This window comes from Lepidochelys kempii, chromosome 2 (genome assembly GCF_965140265.1).
Source record: "Lepidochelys kempii isolate rLepKem1 chromosome 2, rLepKem1.hap2, whole genome shotgun sequence".
NCBI lineage: Eukaryota > Metazoa > Chordata > Testudines > Cheloniidae > Lepidochelys > Lepidochelys kempii.
This window is the reverse complement of record NC_133257.1, coordinates 121,668,650-121,688,165: the sequence shown is the minus strand read 5'-3', so window position 1 is coordinate 121,688,165 and position 19,516 is coordinate 121,668,650. Positions and strand designations below refer to the sequence as shown.

At 43.1% G+C, this 19,516-nt stretch overlaps 1 protein-coding gene and 1 long non-coding RNA gene across 6 annotated transcripts in view; one reads left to right on the top strand and one right to left on the bottom strand.

The window, feature by feature from the left end:
* The window catches only part of LOC140907063 (serpin B10-like), a 32,807-nt gene that overhangs the window by 4,604 nt on the left and 8,687 nt on the right, over positions 1-19,516 (top strand). Inside the window, exons 1-3 of one of the 2 annotated variants that reach the window (XM_073332200.1) lie at positions 14,370-14,679; positions 15,238-15,415; positions 18,495-18,611. In XM_073332200.1, the coding sequence (XP_073188301.1) occupies positions 15,248-15,415; positions 18,495-18,611 (285 nt within the window). In that variant the 5' untranslated portion in view covers positions 14,370-14,679; positions 15,238-15,247. Of the gene's footprint in view, positions 1-14,369; positions 14,680-15,237; positions 15,416-18,494; positions 18,612-19,516 lie in introns of those variants that run through there. The other variant, XM_073332199.1, reaches the window with a different exon arrangement.
* Positions 15,717-19,516, bottom strand: part of LOC140907066 (uncharacterized) — a 31,351-nt gene continuing 27,551 nt past the window's right edge. For all 4 annotated transcript variants that reach the window (XR_012157351.1, XR_012157354.1, XR_012157352.1 and 1 more), the window contains 2 exons: positions 18,621-18,719; positions 15,717-16,146 (listed from right to left, as the gene is read on the bottom strand). This is a non-coding gene — a long non-coding RNA (uncharacterized lncRNA). The remainder of the gene's footprint in view (positions 16,147-18,620; positions 18,720-19,516) is intronic.

The following is a 19,516-nucleotide window of genomic DNA, read 5'->3' as shown; positions in this document are numbered from 1 at the left end:
TTTTAATGGGATTAAAAGGACTGCATTAAAAGCACCTGTCCCAGTCAGGATGTGTTGTCTGGGCACTTCTGCAATACAAATGAACAGCAAACCAGGGCTGGCCTTACCATGAGGCGAACTGAGGTGGCCGCCTCAGGTGCCAGACTGTGGCCGGGGTAGGGGTCGGGGGGCACCATTAGGACCCAGAGTGTAGAAAATTGTGTCTGCTGCTGGTGCATATGTATTCTCTCTGCTCGAGATGCACAGAGATGGTGGAGTGCTGTGCTGGAGGAAGGAGGGCACAAGAGACATACCAGGCAGGCAGGAGAAAAGGTGAGAGGGAATAACAGAAAGCAGCAGGAGCTGCAGGAAGAGAGAGGAGGAGGAGTCTCTTATGTACCTCTCTAGCACGCCCAGGAGCCTGGACTGATTAACACCAGCTTCTCAGGGAGTGTCCTGTTTCCTGCTGCTTCCCTGAACCCACTTGAGGAGAACAGGCAGTCAACTGAAGTAGTAGGAGTCAGTTAGGCCCTTAAGATGCTGATCTCTTCCCTCATTCAGGCCCTGCTACCAGCCTGCTTATTTGTCCCATTCAACTGAGTGTTGAGGGCCACTATAGCTGGCACAGAACAGCAGTCATGAGTGAAAGAAGAAAACACCCCTCTGGGCCAGCATTCAGAAAAAGAAAGAAAGCAAAGGAAGCTTTTCTATCTAAGCAGGCAGGAGCTCTCCTGAGATACATAGACGCAAATGTTCACGGGGAGCCTTCCGGCCCCAGTGAGGACGTGAGTTGTGAGGGGATGCCTGATCGTCCAGTTAGACAGAGTGCAGGTGACCTAGCAGCTACTGCAGAATCCTTATCTCCATCTCATATGGATGTAACCATGCACATTCCTGAAGAAAAGTGTAGATCAGAGAAGAGTGTGGTGGAGGTGCAAGAAACAGCTGCTGCTGAGTTTAGTTCCTTAAGTCTAGATGATCCAGGACTGTGGACTCACTTGAGCAGTAGCCTGAGGGACTTCCTTGTACTGCATGGGCCACAGCAAGTGAAAACCTTCATGTTCCCCAAAGACAATGAAAATAGAAGTTTCCATCCAACACACTGTCACCATTGGGTAATTGAGTAAAATGGAGAGGCCATAGCTTATGTACTCAAAAGCCCAGAATGCTGCATACTGTTTTTGCTGAAAACTCTTCCAGTCTAATGTTCCAGCCACATTGGGTTCTAGGGGAACAAAGGACTGGAAAAACCTGGCTAGAAATCTGGCATGCCATGAGAAGGCAGCAGATCACCAGAGAGCATTCCATAGGTTGAAAGAGCTTGAGATGAGACTAAGGTTAAAGGCCACCATAGATGATCAGCATCAAGAGAAGATTGCATCAGAGTCTCTTTACTGGCAAAATGTTCTGAAAAGGCTCATTGTCATTGTGAGAATGCTTGCCACCCAAAACCTAGCACTGCGTGGCTCTTCAGATCAGCTGTATGTGCCAAACAATGGAAACTTCCTTAAAATTGTGGAGCTGATGGCTGAGTTTGATGCTGTACTCCAGAAGCATTTAAGAAGAATCACCACCCAAGAAATGTACACACACCACTATCTTGGAAAAACAATTCAAAATGACATCATACAGTTACTGGCAACAAAAGTCAAACAGAAGATTCAGGCAGATCTGAAGTCAGCATGATAGTACTCTGTTATTTTGGACTGCACACCTGACATCAGTCATACGGAACAAATGACTTTAATGGTGCATTTTGTAACAACAACAGAACCTAGTGAAAATGTCCCTGCAATGGTGGCTGTCAGAGCATTTTCTAGAATTTATTGACATTGATACTACAGGAGCTTGTATGACAAATGTGCTTCTTAAAAAGCTGGAAGATACGGGAATTGCGATAGCTGACATGAGAGATCAGGGTTACGATAATGGTGCCAACATGAGAGGAAAGAACAGACGAGTGCAGACACATCTCCGAGAGTTAAACACTTGAGCTTTTTTGGTCCCATGCAGTTCTCATTCATTGAACTTGGTGGTCAGTGATGCAGCATCAGCTTCTAGTGAGGCTGCTGAATTTTTTAATGTAATTCAAAGCATCTATGTATTTTTTTTTCTCTGCATCAACTCATTGATGACAAATTTTGAAGCAACATCTGGGAACATCCCCTCTGACACTGAAACCACTGAGTGCCACACGATGGGAAAGTCGAGTGGGGGCGATCAAGCCTATCAAACACCAAATTGGGAAGATAGATGATGCCGTAGTTGCCATTATGGAGGATAATGCTATGACAGGAACTGTTCGTGGGAGAACAGTGGCAGAGGGAAATGGAATCACCAGAAACATACATAACTTAAAATTTCTGTGTGGCTTAGTGTTGTGGCATGACATACTGTTTGAAATAAATGTTGTAAGCAAGAAAATCCAAGATGTTGACCTTGATATATCTGGAGCAATGAAACAACTGGACAAAGCAAAGTCATACCTACAGTCTTACCGGTCAGATGAGGGATTTCAACATGTTCTGAAGAGTGCACAGAAGTTGGCAGAGGAACTTCACACTGAAGCTATTTTCCCACCCATTCAAGAATACAAGAGTCACCAAAGAAGAAGACATTTTGATTATGAGGCACAGGATAATCCCATAAGAGACCCCAAACAACAATTCAAAGTTGAATTCTTTAACCAGGTGCTAGATTGTGCAATACAGTCAGTTGAAGAACGTTTCATGCAGTCAAGGAACACAGCAGTATATTTGGGATGTTGTATGATATTCCAAAACTCCCCACTATACCTGAAGAAGACCTACACCAGCAATGCAGGGCACTAGACAGTGTTGACTCATGATGACATGTGCGATATTGATGCGAGTGATTTAGGTGATGAACTGAAAGCCCTTTCAAGATACATTTCAGCAGGATCAACTCCAAAGGCTGTTCTGGACTATATGTGCACAAATAAGAGGACCACCCTCTTTCCAAATGCTTTTGTTGCTTTGCGCATACTTCTAACACTTCCTGTAACAGTTGTCAGTGGAAAATGCAGCTTCTCCAAGCTGAAGTTAATAAAAACACGTCTACGCTCCACAATGACACAGGAGAGGCTGGTCGGCCTCGCAACCATCTCAACAGAGCATGAGCTGGCCCAGACTGTGGACCTTCAGCAGGAAGCAGTTCAAATCTTTGCAGCCAAGGTGGCTGGGAAAGCACCACATTGATTATTCAAACAGATAAAAATGCCAGTGTTTACTCTGCAGACAAGAAAAATTACATTTGCTGTTCAGGCGTTGGAAAGTTAAGTGTTCCTTAAAATTTTTGAACAAGGCATTTGAAGTTGTTAGTTCTCCTTTATTGGGGTAGGTAGCGGAGCAGTACCAAGAGAGGAGTAGAACAGGAAAAAGGCAGAATTGAGACCTTTCAAAGTTTTGGCCCAAGCTAGTGGGTATGGGGGGGTCTCATTTGAGCTCCCTGCCTCAGGTGCCAAAATGTTGTGGGCTGGCCCTGCAGCAAACACTGTGTTTCTTAGCAAGTTGTTTCATGTAGATATGAAAGTTCCCATATTTAGCACTCGTACTCAGCCGCAAGTATCTGGAAAAGTCATATCTGTGATAAACCAAGTCAGCCACTGGAGGTCAGTCTCTGAACAGGTGCTAAAAATCTACCCAACGTCCTTTTCCTCTCCAAATCCATGTTCTCTAGCCCACTTTCTCATCTTCTATTCAGCCCAAGCTCTACTAGTCCACCTTTCAAACACCCTAAAATTTGGAGTTTGGATTAGGATTGTCCATTGCAAAGACAGGGGCTAGCTGTGGAATTCTGCTCTAGCTCTGGGTTTGGACACAATGTTGGTGAAGTGCATCAATCTGTCCATGGGAATAGAGTGCCCAGATAATGTCTGTTATCCTACACTTATATGTCTACAGCTATCCAAGCTATATCAGTTTCAGTATACAATATGATTTCTACGAGTTTGTGAGAAATGCTACATGTATGGCTTATCAGACACACAATATATTCTTTAGATTTTACTGATGCAAACGACTTGTATTTAGAACTGTTCTTATTTCTTATGTTAAAAAATGAAGCCATTGATTATTCAAAATTTCACACATTGTACAGTGAAAGGGAACACAATGCCTTCTAAAATACAGGGACAGGTAAATAAAACTGGCAAGGAGTTTTCAAGTGATCTTTAGTGTATTTTCAAACAGCACTGAAGTCTCTCTTTTGGGGATTGTAGAAAATGTTCACCTTAAGGCAAACATTTAATGTAGACATGACCAACAAGTTATATTTTCAAAAGTCTTTGATTTACTAATTCTCTTTTATAACTGAAGCCAGAAAGAGAATTAGCTTATGAGAGGTTTTCCAAGTGCACCAGCAGAAAACTTATGGCGAAAGCTATAGCTGAGTGTATCTACCAGGGATCAAGTTGGAAGAAAAGTATTACTTCCATCCATTCTGAGCTGTATGTGAATGAAAGATGCTTTCAATCCACACCGAGCTGATTTTACAAGGCACCATTGTGAGCTCTTCTATGATGCCATATTGTTCTGGAGCCATTACTCAATTTGTAGCAGATCACTTATTTCTCTTTTTTTATGAGGCATAACAAGACCAAGAGCATCCTGTTCTTTAGCACAGCTGATCTCAAATGGGGGTCTGTGGCCTCCTGAGGGTCCACGAGCCCTTTCAAGGGGGCCACGGGGCCATGTGGCTGAAGCCCCTATCCCCAGGGCCCCCCGTGGGGCTAAATCCCAGAGCCCTGGTGCTGCCTGTGGGTCAGAATCCCTGAGCGCATGAGCAGCACTGGGGACATGGAGGGCATTGTCCTCCCCGCAACTGCAGTGCAAGATCACGGCAGTCCCGGGGGCAGATTTCCCGCCCTCCCCATCTCCTCTCCCCACCCGCTGGCCAGGTCGGAGGCGGGAACTGGAGCCGGGCAGTGCGGGCAGTACGGGGTAGCTGCTGCTCTGGCTGGTGCCATGGAGCAGTTAGCAGAAGCAGCAGCGTTCCCTCCTCTCCTGCTGGTGCCCCAGATTGAAGATGCTCCTCAGCTCCCAGCCCCCTTTGTTCCTGCAGAGGCAGCCAGTAAGAACGCCCCGGGTGGGGAGACTAGGCTCTATGGCGCACAGGCCCCTCCGGGAACAGGGACCGCAGGGGAGCCCTCCCAGCAACCGGCCCCTAATACTCCTCTCCCTGCACCCTGAGCTACCCCCTGCCCACACAAAGCCCTTAGCCACCCCCCTCCCTACATACCCACAGCCACCCCCTGGGTGCATACAGCCCCAGCTACCCCCTCCCTTCACCCTGAGCTACCCCCTGCCCTCACACAGCCCCTAGCCACCCCATCCCTGCACCCTAAGCTGTTTTTAAACTTTTTGAGTTTACGCTCCCACCTTTGAGTTATAATTTTTGATTGCAAACCCACCCCCTAACTGAGACAGGCTGGGTGGCCTGCTGAGGTGAGTCAGGGGGTGGAGGTGGCACTCCCTCCCTGGACCCTGCCATGCAGAGGTGGCTCAAGCCCCGCTGGCTCTGGCTCTCCCAATAGAAGTCAAACTATGCCTATGCCCAAGACCCCTGGCCCGAGCCCCCACCCTCCCTGACCCTGCTGGCCCGAGCCCTCACCCTCCCCACCCTCCCTGACCCACCCTCCCTGACCCTGACCCTGACCCTGACCCTGGCATTTTTATAGCATGTTGAGCAGGGCCTCAGAGAGAAAAAGTTTGAGAACCCATGTGTTAGCAGACTCTGTGCCCCTTAAGAAGTGTAGTTTGCTGTTACCTAATAGGATCTTGCAGAAGCAGGAATGTATAACATTTTCTTGAGTGTCTAAACATTTTGGGTACTTTTTCTTCACTTTCTTGTATCTTGGTCAATTGTAGAATCAGGAATAGCAAACAGTGCAAGTGATCCTAATAAATTTAAAGATAAAAAGGTGTTACTGTCCCTACAGTAACTTGTGTGGACCTGATAATGGTAGTAACAAATTTCAACTTAAACTCTCAACAGGAATATACCAAATTTTTCTTCCAATGATGCTATAAAATGCATCATTTCAGACTTTTGTAGTTGTACTAAGCAGTAAAAAAGGCTTCATTTGAGAAATACATCTCCGCACAAAAATAAATAAATGTAGAAACAACCTCCCCACCCTGATTTCATTGACTTGACACACAGGCATGACTAGAAAGATGATTTTATTGTAAAGAGTGGTTTGTAGTCTTCACTAGCTAAACAAGCATTTACATTGTGTCCATCTTTATCTGAACAACAACTGACAAATTGTCAATGTGCATTTTCTGTCCCATATTTTCAAATATTCTTACCTTTGGAAAAGTTTCAGATTTGGGACAGATTCTGACCCTGTAAATTCTCTGATCCTGCAAACACTTATATATGTCTTTAACTTTACACACACAAACAGTCCCGTTAAATTCAGTGGGACTACTCACCTGCATGAAGTTAAGCATGTGTTCAAGTGTTTGTAGGACTGAAGCCTTACTCTATAAGAAAGGTATTACTTGGAGTGAGTTAGGGTGGTACCACATAGCAGTGTCAAGACCATTCTTAAAAATGACTTGGTGTTCTCTCCATTTTCTTCTTTTTATGGAGTGTTTCCAGATTGATTTGAGAATACTGAAAGGCTTGTGTATCATTTCTCTAGGTTCTTGCTGGACAATCTATTTTCTCTGAAATACTAGAAATTTAGTGATTGGAGCTCTGGGTGGCTTGTTTTCTTTTGGTTCAGCACCATGGGTTCTGCAAGCTCTTCAAAATTCAACAACACTTACCTCTGTATGTTAGTTATTTTCAGATTTTATCTCCTGTTGTCCAGAACCTCCTTTTTATCCACACATCCACCTTTCCTAACATCAGCCATTTCTTTACACATCTCTTGAGCTTCTACATGGCTAATTCTTTGCTCAGTCACATCAACTCTTCTAATAGTTTGTCTAACTTGGACTCAATAGGGTGCTTTTATATTTTTTAACTCACCCAGTGAGTGAAGAAGTCTGATGTTTGTGGGAGTTCTTAATGTTCTTGCTGAAATCTAATTTCCATGTTGGAGCCCTCAGACAAGCTGGCTCTGGATATCGTCCTCTCCCCTTGCATCCATGGGTTATTTGAGCATCAGCAGAAGAAGTGCACTGACCGTAGATGATCCTGACTGTTTCAACTGATATCTTACTCTGGATGGATCTCTTGCTCCTATTTATAAATATTCGATAATCAGCTCGATAGTTCATAAAACTAAGAACTTGAAATCAGGCTAAGACGGCTTTTTCTGGGAGGTGGTGTTCGTGGGACCAATCAGATGTTGTGCCCTATCTAGTTGTATCTGCTCACTTCACAAACATGGTGAGTCCTTCAGTCCATGTTACTTAAGCTTAATGTATCAGAGTCTTTATTTGACACACAATAGCAAAGTGTGTAGGGTAGAAGGGGAAACACATCCTTGAAACAAACTAGGAATGTGTAGCATGAAGCAAATAATGAAGAATTAGTTGACCTGCATTCCTATGCCAGTGCCAACTATCTAGGAATCTGCTTTTCCATTTTTCAGGCAGTGGTTTGAGTTTAGCAGCATTCACAGTAGACTCCAGTGTGGAGTTCAAAGACCAAAAAGTCCAGGGAGGCATTATTGCCATTAGAGCTGTAACAGGTGGTTTGTGGGAGAATCAAAATATAGGAAGCAAGAATACCTGCCCCCCACCCCAAGTATCTTGGCTAGAAATGCATGCAAATTCACCAGTTGTCTGTTTTTTCTACAAACATCTTTCTGAACCGGTCAGATATTGGGCTGCAGCTTTCCATACTTAGTCTCTATAAAAGGTGATTTTTCTTGTCATTTTTCTAAAGATTAAGAAATATCTTTGTTTTTTTTAATCTGAGGGGGTTTCTACTTTCAAATTTCTGCATGAGGAAGACTTAAAATTCAGGACTAGTTCTTTTCTGATCTTACAAATAACATTACTCACATGAATATAGTTATTTGCATACACAAGTGTTTGCAAAATTGGGCCCTCAATAGGCAATTGGGCCCTCTGGGCCAAATTCTGGCACCCTAAGTCACTCCTCTTTGACAGTCCAAAAGGGAAGTAAAGCTCTGTGACACCCTGGCATCCCAATATTCACCACTGTCACGTAATTAGGATATGTTTTGTACAAAGTATACCTTGTGAGGTATCCTTCTAAAAGTCTTGATCTGCTAGACAGTTATCTCATTGGATGGTATGTGCAATTGTCATATGGGAAGTTATGAAGTTTGGTGCTGTGTGTGTGTTACTGAAACATGTTGTGAGGTTGAAAACACCAACAAGCAGCCTTTCAGGCTCAACAGTAAAAAGGCCAAACAATGTTAATGGCTCATTCAGGAAATTCACACAAGCACAAGAATTACCCCAGGAACTGTGTACAATAGAAACCTCTCAGAGAGAGCACTACACAAGGGGAACTGTTTGACCCAGGTCACAGCAAAAGAGCTTTCCAGAAAGTGGGAAGAAGATATAAAAGGGGGACAATGATGGTACTTCACTCTCCCTACAACAACACACCTGGAAACACCTGTGGGGCAAGGACTGAACTGTGGTGATGGTCCCAGGCTAGAGGGATTTTTAGGCTGTGTATGAAAACTTGGGAAAGCCACGGCAGGTTGTGCCTTAAGAATCTGCCAGCCTGCTTATCACTCAGGGTGAGAATTTGCTAATTCATATCCTACCTATCTAGTGTGTTAAGATCAGTTTGCAGGTTTGTTTACTAACTATGGTAATCTGCTTTGATCTGTTAGCTATTACTTATAATCATTTAAAATCTATCTTTTGTAGTTAATAAATTTGTTTTTGTTTTGTCTAAAACCAGTGTGTGGTAATTATAACTAGGGGCAGAAAGTTGTTGCATGTTTCTCTCCACATTGAGGGAGGGGGTGAATTTTATGAGCTTATGCGGTACAGTTCCCTGTGCAGTGCAAGTGTAATTTTGGGTTTACACTCCAGATGGGAGGATGTGCCTGAGCAACTGGGAGGTGCCTTTACTGAGCCTTTTTATGCAGAGCTGATCTTAGCATCTGTGTGTGAAGCTGCAGCTGGGTATGTCCCTATCTGTGTGTATGCTGGTGAAAGAGCAAGCTTGCAGAGCTTGCCAACTCATCACAGCAACACAGTGTGAAAGGGAGCCCAGGCTGGTGGGTCAGATGGGCTCAGTGGTACCCCAGTCCCAGGTGGCACCCCAAAAGTGGGGGGGACCCCACACAAGCACCTCTGAATATTTGTCAGGTGTGGGAAAGGGAAAACAAGTGTGTTTAATCATTGTACATTTCTAGGAAGATATGGGTCTGTTCAGAAGTGTAAACAGATGTGGGTTATTTTTAACTAAGAATCTGGGGAGGTGGAGGGAAAGAGGAGAGAGAAAGGGGAGTAAGTTCTATATCTGAAGGCTATACATGAAGAATGCCCAGCCCCAGCTGGAGCAGCTGTACTGAACACAACATTGTCAGTGTGGCACAGTGCAAGAAGCCACCTCTCAAGAAGGCCTGCACCTCCCCTGTACTCAGCAGCTATTTCAGCCTCTCCACTATTTAATTTCTCCCCATATAAAACAGCAGTGTGTTCTAATAATTATAAATAGAGAAGGAGTCCACTTGTTAAGAACACATTAAATAATGTGTGCTGGAATTGTTTACACTCTGTCCTAGAAAGATATAGTGAAAATATGGCACAGTGAAGGAAGGGGCACAATTTGAAGGAGCAGAGTGGGGGGTAAAGACAATGTAGGAAAGCCAGGGATGGAGGGTATTCTTTCTTTGTGAAATTTGGAAAATACCAGCTGTTTGATGCAATTTGGTTCATTTAAAAAGGAAAAATCATTTGGTTTTCAGAAGCATTAATAATAAAAAAAAAAAAGCAAAAGTTTTAACAAGAGGCCCCCAGAGAGCCCTTCTCTTGCACATCAGTTCATTGATACCAAGCTATATTGTTGTAACTGGTTTCTGTTTGGTATTCTCCTCCAGAAAAAATGGGGATAGAAAAAAGTTCTTAGAGCCAGTTACAATAATGTAACATGAAGCGGAGAATTTTCTGATTCAGCAGCAAGGCAGCTGGCATAAGGTCACACCCTGTGACATCAAAAGAATCTCGGTGAAGTTTCTGTTCATGAATATTACCTGTAAACCTATCATTAATCACAGTGTGTTTCAGTGTTACTATGCTTTGTTACAGAGAAACCCAGGTTACCCCTCATACTTTTAGCCTTACAAGTCAACTGGAAAATTTCAAGGCTGCTTGCTTATGTCTGCATCATCACTGGGACTGCATTTTTGTGAATACAAGATCTAAAGGTGTGTATAGTTAGCAAAGTAGTAAATTTATATATGAATTGCACCCTCCCAAAAAGTGTTTAAGTAAATTTAGATTGTGCTTTTGAATAAGCAGAAAAACTGAACAGAATAGTCCCCAGAATATAAACATTGCCAGTTTTGAAGATTTTGACTGAACAAAGATACTATGCTTCACCAGCATGAAGAAACTTTTGATACTTCAAGATACTCAACATCCATTTCCTTCTAACATGGTTTATTCTTTAGATCCAACAGAGAGCCACAAAACAGATCAAATTTGAATCAAATAATTTTAATCTGAGAGTTCTGCATGAGCAAGATTTCTCATTGGAATAAATGTGTCTGTAAACAAATAAGAGTCATGAACAACTGTACAGATTTTGGCAAAACTTTCAAAAACCAAGTCACTTGTTGGCAGAAACCAGCCATGGAAAGTTTCAGTCCCTGAGCAATCTGAAAAAGTTGAACAAGACTCACAAGGGAGCAAGAGAAGAATACTTATAATAGAAGATGCATTGTTGCCTCAATTTTGGAAAGAAACTTGTATCTCTTTAATTAGAGAGAGAGAAACACTAACCAGTTTAGAAAAATAAGTGAAGAAAAATACTGAATTATTTGCAGGAGGAAGAGACGTAGGCAGAATGCCATTACACAAATGGAAACTTGCCAGATCACTGAAATGGTCAACAGTAGTCCTGCACAGAGTACAAAGGAAGCTTGAATGACCACAGCGGACAATGCCTCATATTTACATCCCTTCAGAAAGATAGCACCACCAACCCAGTGTCTCCTAACAACATGCTGGTGCCTTAAGTTAACATTAGTTTAAAAGAAAGACTACCTCAATTACCAAATCACCAGCACGCTTTCTACTCCCTTTTGTGTTTTCCTTGGAGAACCTCAGTAAATGGAAGAACTTGAGGATGGTTTTTTATTGCTCTCTCTCATCCCATCACACTGATTTAATGTATATTGTCCTTTTAAGTGTAAATTTGTGTAAAATATATGCACTTCTTCTAGATTAAATGTCACAAGAGAATAGGATTTAAGAGAAGACAGCTTTAAAAATATTGGGCTGCTTAGAAATTACCATATAATGAATAACCACAGAAGTCTTTAATTTAACCTTATACTGCACGTGCATGTACAGTGCACCACAACCATTTCCCAAGATCTAACATCCTCACTCTAACACCACTGATTACGCTACGGGGTGAAACGGGCCCGGTACATCTGGCATTCACCTAATGAATGGGGAAGGCTTTCCAAGATGATTCAAGCCAAATTAAGTCTCTTAAATGACAGACAAAAACAGGTTATAATTATAACTTTCCAAAGTGCAAACCAGTACCCCAGCACCTGAGGCTAACAGAGCCCCCTCCTATGCTATGCTCATTGTGAGGAAGTCAAAATAGAAACAACCTGGAGACCAAAGCTTGAAATCCTATATACAGCAGAATTACCTACATTGATTCAGTGCCTGGTAAGTGAATATTGCTGCATCTACAGAATTTTAAGTTATATACTATTCATCCACTTTGGCTAATAACAGTTATTGGTAAAGAGTGGCCTTTGCTTTAACATAGGCTGTAGTGTAGACATATCCTATGTCAGCAAAATTATGTCGCTCAGGGGTGTGAACATTCCACCCCCGGAGCTACCCAAGTTACATCGATATAAGCACTTACGGGCACAGTGCTATGAAGTGGGAGAACTGCTGCTGCTCATGGAGGTGGGGGTTTTTTTATGGCGATGGGAGCGCTCTCTCCCGGCAGCATAGAGCGTCTTCATAAGATGCTCTGCAGTGGCGCAGTGTGACATGGCCTCACGCTTTCTGTGGAATTAGCCTGGGGAAGGATGTCACCATCTTGTTGGTTGTTAAAGTTGCATGGACGTCCAAAGTGATGAAGTAACTTAGCACAGCTCATAGGAGTAGCCAGCAAGGTCCCGTGTCTCAGAGAGAACTGTTCTATTTAAATCACGGGGGAGTCAGATGAAAAATCCCTGTCTGTTCAGCAACCCTCTGACCCCTGTCTCTCTTGTAATGTTATAATTTCTCTAGTTCTACACTTGCAATAGGTAGACAAGACCTGAGTACCTAATACGAAAAAGCAAATATTATATAATTATATTATAAATATTATATAATATATATATTCCCCTGAACCCCGTGACATACACCTTCCCATGTATTTTGCATGCATTATGGAGCAGTAAAAGGGTCACAAGGCCTTTCTCCATCTCCCTCCCTTGCAGGTCATTAACTGATGACCTCATGGGAGAAAGCAATCAGATATTGCATTGTGTGAAAATCGACACATTACAAAGCAACAGTTGTTTCAAGTAGTGCTGGTTCAAGTTATTACTAGCCTGTTCCCATGAAATGCCTGTAGTAACAATGTGGCAGCCAGTCCCATACATGAGATCATTCCCACCATCCCTTTACATCCAGCTTTCATGGGATGGTTCAGTGCTTCCATAGAGATATTCCCTTTTGGCAAAACTAAACTGCAACATTCTGAGTCATTGGAAATCTTTCTGTGGGAGGGGTAAAAGAAACACTATATATTCAGAGTACCATGTGTGTGAATTGTAGCAAACCCAAGAAAGAAGCTGAGTGCAAGACTTCATCCTCAAGCAAAACAAGGTATTGTAATTACTTCTATAGGTTCCACATTTTCATTCTCATGGATATGCTGTGGTGTTAGTAAATGCATAGAAAGTATACATGGAGGGGCTTTGCATGGAAGCAAAGTAATAAGGAACATATTTTAACGAGACAGCAGACACTGTCTAGAAGAGAGAATTAACTTTAATCTCTTACAGAAAAATAAACAAGAAGGTCAAATTCTGTTGTGACTTACATTTAGACTTGGCAGAATTTGGATTTTTTTAAAATTTTTGCTGGATAAATGTCTATTTTTCAGAATTGTATGGATTTAAATTGTCACCGTTGAGTAAAATTGGTGTGTGTGTGTGTGTCAGACGATTGTTTCATGACAGTAGATGTTGAGACTCAAATGTTAAAGCTTTCTAAACTGTTAAATACACAAACTGTTAATATCAAAATATACAAATTAAATATTCTTAATAAATAACTCAACAAACCATACTTATTTTTACTATTCATTTTGTAGTTCATTTGTAACAAGCCTAATTCAAAAGTATAAATCACTAATATGTTCCCAAGGAGCATTTTTCTTTCTTTGAGTATGTGTAATTTTGATTATGATTGATGGAAATATTTTTTTCATCAGTTTGTGTGTACGGTGAAATCAATGTTTACTGATAAAAATCTAATCCTTCCAAGCCTACTTACATTTTATGCAACTCCCCTGAGTGATGTGTTAATCAGGATAGAGTACGGACCTGTGTATATATTAAAGTTACTGTATTCTAGTGTTATTATTTACATCAAAATAGTACTTAGATTGGAAACTGTCTGGGGTCTGGACTGTCTTCTTCAGTATCTGTGCTTTACCTAGCTCAATCCGGTCCTGCTCCATATCTGGGGCTGCGAAGGGTAATATAAACAATAATAGTGCGTATATTTGTAATCTACCTCCTCCCCACACACACCCCAAAAGGAGTCCTTGCCCTGAAGAGCTGGAAATCTAATGACATGCATAAGTACCATGCAGAAAAATAAAATACTGAATAAAGTCAGAGTGACCACAGATTGTTACAGCTAGAATGTTTCACAGAAGGGATAGGATTTCAGGAGCTTTTTGAAAGACAAGAAAGGAATACATGGTATTTGACATATAGTAGTTCGCAGTCTAGCTCACTGAATATAGCAAAGTGTTCAAAAACATTTGTATGTTTTCTGAATGGATGATCAATTTGACCATGTTTTTTTTTTCTGATTTATTCACTCTTTACAAACTTGCAAGTCAAAGGGCTTTTGTTTGCACAAACAGGAACATTGGAATTGCCATAAACAATTGTATCAATGGTTCATTTAGTTTAGCATCCTGTCTCTAGTCGTGGCTAATACCAGAGGAAGGTGCAAGAAGTCCCACGGTGGCCAACTATGGAATAACTTGCAATTGAGGAAGCTTCTGCCTAACACAGTTAGTTGCAGGCATATGCAATGAACCCTTATAATATTTGTATCATAGCTAAAATAACTATTTAATGTTCTCATTAGCCATTAACCATCTAATTTTCTCTTGAATCCTACTAAGTTCTTGATAACTCAATGGTACCTGTGGTAATGAATACCATGGGTAATTTTCTGCATTGTTTAAAGCTTTTTCCTTTATTGCTTTAAATTTATTACCATTCAGTTTCATTTAGTTCTCCTTCTTTCTTCTGTTATAAAAAAGGAGCTGTTCTGTGTGCATCTACCTATTTCACAGGTGAGCAAGAGTATTCACTATACACTGTGTAATCAAGAAGTAGAAAATTACATGCAATTTAGATGGCCAATCATACAGCATCAATAACAGATAGCAGATGGTTGAAGTGAGCAGCCCGTAGACTCCTGAGCGGCTTAAATGTGTTCCTTCAACTCCTAGAGTTGCCTTCAGTTCAAAACAAAATACTTTACGCAATATGTAATAAGCCTGCAGAACTCATTGCCACAAGGTATCTTCGGGTCACACCTATAAGTAGAATCAATATATTCTATCAGAGGCCTTCTGAAAAGAAAAAGCTTCAAACATACTGTAAAAGGGTCTCTATGAAATACCTAAAGTGAGGGAAATGTGTTTTAACACAGACATGTGGCACATACTAAGGTCCAAATGACTATTTAGCTGCCTGCACTGAAAAGCCTAGCTCTCAGGGTAGCTGCACCCGAGAAACTTTCAATCCACTTTAGTTTCTTCAGTAGGAAATAGGGTTGGGCAGAAATCACCAGTATTATGCAATGAGCTGCCAGCTGAAGATGTATTTTCTTTTCTCTCACTTTCCAGGTTTCAAATAATGGCAGCTCTGAATGTGGCAAACACTGGTTTTGCCCTCGATCTTTTCAAACATGAGTGTAAGACACAAACCAACACAAATATCTTGTTTTCCCCTTGGAGTATTTCAACTACCCTGGCCACTGTGTACCTCGGAGCCAAAGGTAACACTGCAGATCAGATGGCAGAGGTGAGTTGGGACTACAGAGAATGTCTGCTTTTGAGCAATGCTGCTACTATTGAGAACATGCTTTGTACCACAGCTGGTGCTTATTGGTGTGGGTGAGGGACTGCTGTATTAATTTAGATGGAATATAGGGGCCAAAAGTCAAATTTGTTAACACAGTTCTGTCGCTGTCCAACATCAAACAATTTAAAACAAGGTTTGGAGATTGGTATAGAGAGACCACAGCCAGCTTGGTACCATGGCAAACATACCACTAAAACTCCTTTAAACCTTTTATTAAAGATACAGAAAAGAAGGAACAATAGTTAATATATTTAAAAAGGCTTTTATTTTTAACAACATCCCTTGTTCTCTTTCCCTTAGCTGAAGAGAAAACCTCCCCTAGTCCGACAGCCTTTTAGATGGTGTTAAAGATGACATTAAGGCCTTCTCTACACTACAGGGGGTAAGTCAACCTAAGTTACGCAACTCCAGCTATGTGAATAACGTAGCTGGAGTTGACGTACCTTAGGTCGACTCACGGCAGTGTCTACGCCACACTGGGTCGACTGGCTCCACTCTCTGGTCAATTTACATTAATCTTCTCATTCCGGTGGAGTGCCTGAGTTGATGGGAGAGCGATCATAGCAGTGGAGACATGTCCTAACTGTCCGTCTGGGGACAAGGGAAGAAGTGTGCTGAAATAAGCTGGAATTGTCATTGTTGCTGTTGTTGTTAAAGCGTAATCTTCTTTCCTAGAAGGCAAAACAAGACACAAACATACAAAAGGGGAAAGAAAAGAACAGCAAAGATAGAAAATGCAGCTACTGTCTCTGGCTTTGACTCTCACTTGAAACCTTACTGCTGGAGAAACACAGGCACAGCACATTATCTTGTCAGCTACTTGGAGACCAGGAAAAATTGTACAAGTATCAGGCTGTTTTGGGCTTGGCTTTTAGCTGCCTTTCTGGCCTCAGGCTTACAGCAGTGTTGCAAAACATGCAGTCCTGGCTGGTCAGAGAAGAAATAAGGTGGGGAAGGAAAAGGACATAAAAAGAGTGTGAATGGGGCAAGGGGTGAGAAAGAGACAGTTTTAAATCTTAGGTGGTGTTTGGGATTCAGCTGGAGACAGTGGAGGTGGTGAGGTCACTTGGGTCCCTCTTTCTTGGCCCAGTCTGGTCAGGACATCTCTCAGGAATAGGAAGAAAAAGGTGCAATGGTGCCATGTTAGATCCTGGGGTCCCAGGAGACAGAGGGGTGGCAGCTGTGATGGTGACATTCACTCCCTCCCCTTCTCTTTCCTTTCAGTCAGTCAGTGATCACATCCATCTGCCTTCCCCTCCCAGTCCCAAAGGCTCTTTTCTTTAAGAACCCCAAGAGGGAGTGAAGGGTGGACTACCCCATCCCATAGGCGAAGCATAGCAGGGGGCGGGGGCACACAGAGGGCATGCAGGGGGCACCTGCCCTGGTTCAGCGAGTGCCAAGCTTCCCATGCAGGGCTTGCTTTGTTTGGCCTGCCGCCAAGGGAGGGTGGCTCTGTCCTTCTCTTTCTGTGCCTCTCCCTGGGCACTTCCAGCTCGCTCGGCTCCTCCCGCACAAAGCCCAGGCCAGGCAGGGAGCTGAGGGGATGGGATGGAGCCACTTCTCATGCCAGCTGACTCCACTCAGGATCACTGTCTGCCTGAAAACCCAGCTGGGGAGGCGGTGGCGGCAGCAGCCCCCCCACCCCGACTCCGCTTCCTGCCCGGGCCTGGCTAACGGGGACAGGAGCCAAGTGAGCCAGAAACATGATGGGGAGAGGGAAGGGCAGGACTCCAACTCATGCTCCCTGTTCCTGTGTCCTGAGACTCCCAGGAGCTGGCAGGATTGGCTGCCCTGGCCCAAGGAGGTGGGGCTTGAAGTTCTTCCCAGAGGCAATGCGTGGAGTGGTCATGTGCCCCCCCCATTACATTGTGTGCCCCCCTCATCAGGCATGAGTCGTCTATGCCCCATCCCTCATTATTTTGTTTGACAGTTAGCCTAATATCTGACACGCCACTTTTGGTCCACTGATTTCAAGTCCCCACTTTTCTTGTTTTCGAGGCATGATCTTAACACAGTCCTTGACTTGCAGGAGTGGGTCTTTTTGTTGGGACTAATTCAGTCTGTCTCCCTTTTGCAACTTTTCCTATCAAATTCTATTGTTATAGGTTATTGTGACACTTTACAAGCTCTCACTCACTTTTCACAGTTGAGCTCACAATTAGGATAATTTGGGAGGCCCAATTATTACAAGAGGACTGTGGCTGGGATCCTAGAGAGAGACAGGTACACCAAGCTGCAGTCTTTGAGGTGCACTGCCCTGTCACTGGGCTTAAAGTTCTGCCCCCTCCCTCCACCTCTGAGAGGCCTGCCTTCCCAACCCTCCCTCCTACAAGGGGCAAGGACCTCCCCGCAGACTCCATGTAGCTCAGACATAGACACTCCCCCCTCCTCTGCCCCTGAGGCCAATGACCCCTTTCACCAAATCTACCTCATTCCCCTTAAACCATCTGCTCCTGGCTCTAAGGCTTAACCCCCCCAACCCAATGCTGCATAGCACTTCACTGACCCACACATATGTTAGCTTGCTGTTACACATTTTGGATGCTGCTGCTATATTTCTGGTTTCTAGAAAGTTGGTAGCTGTGGTGCGTTTATAGCATGCTCATCAGAGGGCCAGAGGTAGTATTCCACACACTATTAAGTCAGGCAGAAACTGGAATAAAAGATCCGTTCAAGCTCGGACTGGAGCCCACGCTCTGGGATCCTTCCCCCTCACAGGGATCCTCCCAGAGCTCAGGCTCCAGCCCAAGCCCCAATGCCTACACCACAATTTTACAGTCCTGCAACCCAAGCTCTGCAAGCCTAAGTCAGCTGACCCCACCAGCCACAGGTGTTTAACTACTGTCTAGCCATACCCTAAGTGACTAGCCTAAGACCACACAACAAGTCGGGGCAGAGGCAAGAACAGAACCAAGATCCAGGTCTGCTGACCACAAGTCTTCTGCTTTAACCATAAGATCTTACATATACAGTGATCTATCTCTCACTACATCTATTCTGTTTGCAATTCTCATTGTAGGTTCTTCACTTTAACAAAGTTGGAGGAACTGGAGTTGACATCACAACCATAAAACCACGACGAGCCTATTCGAAAATGGAGGAGCTTCTATCAAATCCGTGTATCAGTGTTAAAAAGGTAACTCACCAAAACACATGTCGAAGGTGTCCAGGTTATAGGCATGTTCCCTTCTTTTTTAGACTGCCTTTCCTTCCATGTTTGAATTCACTTTGGTTTGCCTTTCTCCTGTTAAATGTACACAATGAATGAGTACAGTATTCTGAGAGGTTTCCTCCTGTAATATTGTCCCTGATACAACAAGAGAGAAACCCTTCTCTTTTATGTAAATTGCAAAAGGTGTGACTTGTATTTCCTCATCTGAGGGACTCTGCAGAGTTGCAACCATTCTCTGTGTTTCTTTGCCTTTCTCTTTTTTTAATTTGTGGGTTTTCCCTTTCTTCTTTTTGTTCTGCACTCTTAAAGACATGATCCCTGCTTACAACAGCACCAGGGCTGCTCTCACACATGTAAATGCAGTGCTGGGTGAAATTAAGATATTATTGGCTCATACAAGAGACATGCATGTGAGATTTTGAGAGGGAGAGATTTTCCCCATGACAATGCTAAAGAAATACACTGCTGTGCTGAAATGTTCTGATATAGATCAACTTATTGTGCTGGGTGTAAATGGGCATAAAAAATCATGTTAGAGTATATTTCTATGGCACCCTGACAAGTCCTTTATAGTCATTATAGTGTGCTTGATTCATCATTTTTGGTGTAAGGGAGAGCAAATCACAACCCCCTGTTCCAATAGGGACTGCTGCATCTCTGGTAGGACTCCCCCATGGTGGAGGAAAGATGGTCTTTTCACTAACTCCCTACCCTACAGTTCAGCACCTTTAAAGTGTGGCTGGCTATACAGAAGTCCTGACAGCAGATGATGGTCAAGGGTGTTAATTAATCAGCGCATTTGACAGCCAAACTCTTCCTGGCCAACACCACCAACAACAACACCACCAAAGCCCTCACTGGCGGAGAAG